The sequence below is a fragment of the Lucilia sericata genome, unplaced genomic scaffold, assembly GCF_015586225.1.
Source record: "Lucilia sericata isolate MDLA Ls3-8-SP2 unplaced genomic scaffold, ASM1558622v1 Contig000603F_arrow, whole genome shotgun sequence".
Lineage (NCBI taxonomy): Eukaryota > Metazoa > Arthropoda > Insecta > Diptera > Calliphoridae > Lucilia > Lucilia sericata.
Genome location: NW_023994610.1, coordinates 221,264 through 228,829, shown reverse-complemented (window position 1 = coordinate 228,829; position 7,566 = coordinate 221,264). Strand labels below are relative to the sequence as shown.

The following is a 7,566-nucleotide window of genomic DNA, read 5'->3' as shown; positions in this document are numbered from 1 at the left end:
AAATGTGACGAGCGACTCAATGTACTCGTCTTTTATACTTGCTGACTCTTTTGCATTAACTCAAAAAGAAAATGTGAGAATTTTCTCAGTATTTCTGGAAAATTGTAGTAACGTATAAATACATATACCATAGAAAAATGATATATACTAGGTATCTGTGCAATTATAAATAATATTCGTGCAATTTACGTTAAAAATATATTTAAGAGATACAAAAGAGAGTTCTGTGTATATTTGTTTTGTGTGTGTGTGAGAGTTTCACATGTATTTTTGCACGAATACGGTTGAAAATTTTCTCTTTCTCGTAGTCTGTTTGTAATTGCTGACCTACTTCACACAGAATAATATTTACAATGTATTGTGTAAAAAAATGAGGATACTCGAATGTTCCTGAGAATTCCTTGACCTTGACCATGTTGTACTGCTTGTGGTTTAACTTTTCATTGAGTAATAAAATTTAATACATTGTATCTATCTTTACGTTTAATGTCTCAAATTTTAAATTTGTAATCACTTTTACATTGTAAGAAATTTGTTCTATATTCCGTTCGAAGATTTTAAAATTCGGTGCAGATAGATATCTATCTATCTATCTATCTATAGATAGATAGATAGATAGATAGAGGATAGATAGATAGATAGATAGATAGATAGATAGATAGATAGATAGATAGATAGATAGATAGATGATAGATAGATAGATAGATAGATAGATAGATAGATAGATAGATAGATAGATAGATAGATAGATAGATAGATAGAATAGATAGATAGATAGATAGATAGATAGATAGATAGATAGATAGATAGATAGATAGATAGATAGATAGATAGATAGATAGATAGATAGATAGATAGATAGATAGATAGATAGATAGATAGATAGATAGATAGATGGATAGATAGATAGATAGATAGATGATAGATAGATAGATAGATAGATAGATAGATAGATAGATAGATAGATAGATAGATAGATAGATAGATAGATAGATAGATAGATAGATAGATAGATAGATAGATAGGAGATAGATAGATAGATAGATAGATAGATAGATAGATAGATAGATAGATAGATAGATAGATAGATAGAGTAGATAGATAGATAGATAGATAGATAAATAGATAGATAGATAGATAGATAGATAGATAGATAGATAGATAGATAGATAGATAGATAGATAGATAGATAGATAGATAGATAGGTAAATAGATAGATAGATAGATAGATAGATAGATAGATAGATAGATAGATAGATAGATAGATAGATAGATAGATAGATAGATAGATAGATAGATAGATAGATAGATAGATAGATAGATAGATAGATAGATAGATAGATAGATAGATAGATAGATAGATAGATAGATAGATAGATAGATAGATAGATAGATAGATAGATAGATAGATAGATAGATAGATAGATAGATAGATAGATAGATAGATAGATAAATAGAGATAGATAGATAGATAGATAGATAGATAGATAGATAGATAGATAGATAGTAGTAAATAGATAGATAGATAGATAGATAGATAGATAGATAGATAGATAGATAGATAGATAGATAGATAGATAGATAGATAGATAGATAGATAGATAGATAGATAGATAGATAGATAGATAGATAGATAGATAGATAGATAGATAGATAGATAGATAGATAGATAGATAGATAGATAGATAGATAGATAGATAGATAGATAGATAGATAGATAGATAGATAGATAGATAGATAGATAGATAGATAGAATAGATAGATAGATAGATAGATAGATAGATAGATAGATAGATAGATAGATAGATAGATAGATAGATAGATAGATAGATAGATAGATAGATAGATAGATAGATAGATAGATAGATAGATAGATAGATAGATAGATAGATAGATAGATAGATAGATAGATAGATAGATAGATAGATAGATAGATAGATACATAGATAGATACATAGATAGATAGATAGATAGATAGATAGATAGATAGATAGATAGATAGATAGATAGATAGATAGATAGATAGATAGATAGATAGATAGATAGATAGATAGATAGATAGATAGATAGATAGATAGATAGATAGATAGATAGATAGATAGATAGATAGATAGATAGATAGATAGATAGATAGATAGATAGATACATAGATAGATACATAGATAGATAGATAGATAGATAGATAGATAGATAGATAGATAGATAGATAGATAGATAGATAGATAGATAGATAGATAGATAGATAGATAGATAGATAGATAGATAGATAGATAGATAGATAGATAGATAGATAGATAGATAGATAGATAGATAGATAGATAGATAGATAGATAGATAGATAGATAGTAGATAGATAGTAGATAGATAGTAGATAGATAGATAGATAGATAGATAGATTAACGTTGAACCAATTCCAAAATGATGCAGACAATTGTTCAGTGATTCAGGTCAATCATACATATTAACAGAATTTTCTTAAAAAACGTTTCAACTTATATATTAATTTTTATATGCGATTTTGTTTTGATTTTTTAATTAATATTTGAATTTATGCGGTTTTTTAGAATTTTGGAACGAATCATTAGTTTTTATATGAGCTAGAGTATCGCTTTATGCGAATTCAATTTATGCGATTTGTTTTGGAACGCATCTATCGCATAAAACAAGATCTGAATGTTTGTAGGTATACGCAATTTTTAATTATTGCACACGAAATAAAGATGAATCCTCTGATAGGTATTTGTTAATAAAATATTTAAAAAAAGATTTGCTAATTTATAAATAAAATCTATATAAAGTTCATTCACGTGAATAAATAAAACATAAACTATAAACAAACAATGAAAACATGCAGAAAGTTCAAGAATTTGAAACAAATGTTTCAAGTATTATTCCATTGCATTCGTCATTCTTAACATTACTCTAATTAATGTACCGTAGAAATAAACAAATATACACAGTTCATTGTATGAATGTATCTACATCTGAATACAATAACAAACAAGTAAGAAAGTATAGTCGGGCGTGGCCGACCATATGATGCCCTACACCATTTATGAATATTATATGTGATTTATTTTTCATAATAAAGCATTTATCTTCAATATTCCATTGTTCCGATACATTTAAGCAATTTATGGATGAAAAACTAATTTTCTGAAAGAGGCTTTATATGGGGGCTAGGGGCAAATATGGACCAAACCCGATAAAATTTTGTGAATAAATTTATATTTACATAATATTTTATTGTGCTGAATTTCATCGCGATATTTGTGTTTATAAGTTAATTTGGGACATTCAAGTAATTTTCTGAAGTGGACTTTGTATGGGAGCTAGGGTCAAATGGGGCCCGATCTTCATGAAATTTGGCAGGGTCACCAAGACTTCTATAAAACTTAGTTGTGCCGTATTTTATCGATATATCTGTATATTTAACATAATTATGAGCTCAGAAGCCCTTTTCGGGGGGTTCTGTTCTATGGGGGCTAGGTGAAATAATGGACCGATTTTAACCATTTTCAATAGGCTTCGTTCTTGGGTCAAATAAAACGTGCGTGCCAAATTTCATCCAATTATCTTGAAAATTGCGACCTGTACCTTGCGCACAAGGTTTACATGGACAGCCAGCAAGCCAGCCAAACGGACGGACGGACATTGCTTAATCGACTCAGAAAACGATTCTAAGCCGATTGGTATACTTTAAGGTGGGTCTAGGACAAATATTTTTGTATGTTACAAACATCAGCACAAATCCAATATACCCTCCCCACTAAAGTGGTGTAGGGTATAAAAACACCGGTATAAAAAATAAAAACAAACAAACCACCAAATATATTCTTTGCTACCAAACTTTCTCACTCTCTTAAAAATCCAAAATTCTCTTAGATAAAAAAACACATTCATGGCGTTTCTCAAGGTAGATTAAGAAGGTATACTCATCAGCACAGCTGATTATCAGCTGCTTAAGGCCAATTTGTCAAAATGTTTGTTTACGTTACTATGGAAAATTTTAAAATTATTTGAATTTGAAAAATCTTTCAAAATAATTGTGAAATATTGTAGAAAAATAAATTTAAGTTTTATATTTTTTATTAATTCAATTAAATTAATTTAAAATAATTAAGATTGGAGAATAATAATATTGTGTGTGACTTCAATGTGGCACTCATTGCTTTTATGTACCCGGAGTTAAGACTTAACGTGACCTATGTTTGTGTGACACACAAACATAGCACGCATGCAATTTACCTACTTTTATCTGTTCTAGTTTGGCGATGATAATTTTAAATTAAAGAGCATCCCAGGAACTGGTTCTGTAAAAGCTATATAGAAGCGACCTTTGTATAAACCACCAATTTAATCAACGAAGTTCGATACCTCTGTAAAAGTTTTAGGGACGCTTGATAACAGATGCACTCACATTCTTACCTACAGTTTTAGAATTAGTTTAATTTTCACCTATTTTTGTTTAGACTTGTTATGCAGATGAAGCTAATTCAGAGAAATTATGGAAAAATTATCATTCTGTTATGCTTTATCTGAAATTGTTACTTACATTTATCTAAAAAATCATGACTTGATGTTAAAATGCATTAACAACCACAAAAGCTGAACGCTAAATTTTACGATATTCAATATTCCGGACACTTATTTACGTAAACATGGATGCAAATAAAGACATTTCTTATTCTTTCAGTTGTTATTTTAAATTTTTAAAACAAAAATCGCAAATTTCTGTTGTGTTTATTTATTGTTTTTCTATTACACACACACATTTTTTTTGACAGTTTGGCCTATTTTACAATAACAAAATGCCTGTTGTTTTTGTATTATTGTATTTGTTGTAGCGACGAGACTACCTTGTTAAATATACCATGGCGTTTCTAGAAGATTCAACAGTATTCCCTCAAAATATCTAGAAAATACCAAAGTTTGTGTGACTCGTATAAATACCGCAACACAAACTCTCTTCGGCATTAGTACAATACAAACAAGCAAAGTGAAAACATTAAAGAGAAATAACAAGCGAGTTAAATTAAACTGCTACATTCAAGTGAACAAGAAATTAAATAAATCAGAATATACAAAAGAAAACAACAAATAACACAATTCTATAAAAAGTGAATCTTAAGCAAGAAGTTTTTTAAAATCAGCTACATTTTTTTCATCAAGTTTTCATACACAAAGAAGAAGAAAAACAAAGTCACACAATGGTAGCAATTGGTATTGATTTGGGTACAACCTACTCCTGTGTTGGTGTCTTCCAACATGGAAAAGTTGAGATCATAGCCAACGATCAAGGCAACCGCACAACACCCAGTTATGTTGCCTTCACAGACACCGAACGTCTTATTGGTGATGCGGCAAAGAATCAAGTCGCCATGAACCCCAAAAACACAGTATTTGATGCAAAACGTCTTATTGGTCGCAAATATGATGATCCCAAAATAATGGAAGATATTAAGCACTGGCCATTCAAAGTGGTCAGTGATGGAGGCAAACCAAAAATCGGCGTTGAATTCAAGGGTGAACAAAAGAAATTCGCTCCAGAAGAAATCAGTTCAATGGTGCTGACAAAGATGAAGGAGACTGCCGAAGCCTATTTGGGTCAGACAGTAACAGATGCAGTAATTACAGTTCCTGCCTACTTCAATGATTCACAACGTCAGGCTACAAAAGATGCTGGTCGTATTGCTGGTTTAAATGTATTGAGAATTATCAATGAACCCACGGCGGCTGCTCTAGCATATGGTCTCGATAAGAATCTGAAAGGTGAACGCAATGTACTCATCTTTGATTTGGGCGGTGGTACATTTGATGTCTCCATCTTGACCATCGACGAAGGTTCATTATTTGAAGTGAGAGCAACTGCTGGTGATACTCACTTGGGTGGTGAAGATTTCGACAATAGACTCGTCTCACACTTGGCCGACGAATTCAAACGGAAATACAAAAAGGATATACGCTCTAATCCCAGAGCATTGAGACGTCTAAGAACTGCTGCTGAACGTGCCAAACGTACATTGTCATCCAGCACTGAAGCTTCCATTGAAATTGATGCCTTATTTGAAGGTCAAGATTTCTACACCAAAGTGAGTCGTGCCAGATTTGAAGAATTGTGTGCAGATCTATTCCGTCAAACATTGGAACCGGTTGAGAAGGCTCTTAATGATGCTAAAATGGACAAGAACCAAATACATGATATTGTACTGGTTGGTGGTTCTACACGTATCCCTAAAGTTCAAAATCTTCTCCAACAATTCTTCTGTGGCAAGAGTCTGAACTTGTCCATTAATCCTGATGAAGCTGTGGCCTATGGAGCTGCTATTCAAGCGGCTATACTTAGTGGTGATAAGAGCAGTGCTATTCAAGATGTTCTGCTGGTAGATGTGGCTCCACTATCACTTGGCATTGAAACAGCCGGCGGTGTAATGGCAAAGATTATCGAGCGCAACACACGCATTCCATGCAAACAAACACAAACCTTCTCTACTTATTCGGATAATCAGCCTGGTGTTAGCATCCAAGTCTTTGAAGGTGAACGTGTCATGACAAAAGACAACAACAAGTTGGGCACATTTGATCTCTCTGGCATTCCACCAGCTCCTCGTGGTGTGCCACAAATTGAAGTCACTTTCGATCTTGATGCCAATGGCATTCTAAATGTCTCTGCAAAGGAAATGAGTTCTGGCAACGTTAAGAATATCACTATTAAAAACGATAAGGGACGTTTATCGCAAGCCGAAATCGATCGTATGGTCAGTGAGGCTGAGAAATTCGCCGAAGAAGATGAGAAGCAGAAAAGTAAGATTAGCGCTCGCAACAATTTGGAAAGTTATGTGTTTGGTGTAAAACAAGCATTGGATCAATCCGGGGATAAGATTTCTGCACAGGAAAAGAGTGAAGCATTGCGTGCATGTGAAGATACAATTAAGTGGTTAGATGCCAATACATTGGCTGAAAAGGAGGAATACGAAGACAAGATGAATTCACTCACAAAATTATGCACACCAATAATGACCAAATTACACAATGGTGGCGGTGCTGGTCCATCATGTGGTCAACAGGCAGGTGGATTTGGTGCCGGCAGAAGTGGTCCCACCGTAGAAGAAGTAGATTAAATCAATTAAAAATCTCAGTATCATTCCTAGAAACATTTCATCCTTAAAACTCATCAAAATTATTAAGTTCATTTAGAATATAAAAATTGTATTTTAGTCATAAGTATTATAGTTATAAGAACTAAAATAAAAATAAATTGTTTTATGTTAAAACGAATATTTAAATAAAAATTTTCGTGTGTTTTTATTAAATAAAGGGCAAAGCTGTGAATGAATCATTCATTTTTTAATTCGCGAATTAATAATTAGCAAATTTTGAATTGTTTTCTCGGAAAAATTTAGTTGAATAAAATTTAAGTTAATTTTAATAAATTAGGTAAAAATGAATTAGAATTTATTTCCAATACAAATAAATTTGTCGAACGAAACAATTCGTTTCCAATTCAAATGAATTGCAATTTGTATCCAAATCAAATGAATTAGACTTGCCGATGACATACCGGAT

General features: G+C 31.7%; 1 protein-coding gene across 1 annotated transcript; it reads left to right on the top strand.

The window, feature by feature from the left end:
- The first annotated feature begins 4,966 nt into the window (after nt 1-4,966).
- On the top strand, nt 4,967-7,286 carry LOC119606582 (heat shock protein 70-like). Its single transcript, XM_037960143.1, has one exon. The coding sequence runs from the start codon at nt 5,211-5,213 to the stop codon at nt 7,119-7,121; it is 1,911 nt and encodes a 636-aa protein (XP_037816071.1). The 5' UTR covers nt 4,967-5,210; the 3' UTR covers nt 7,122-7,286.
- Nucleotides 7,287-7,566: the final 280 nt, after the last annotated feature.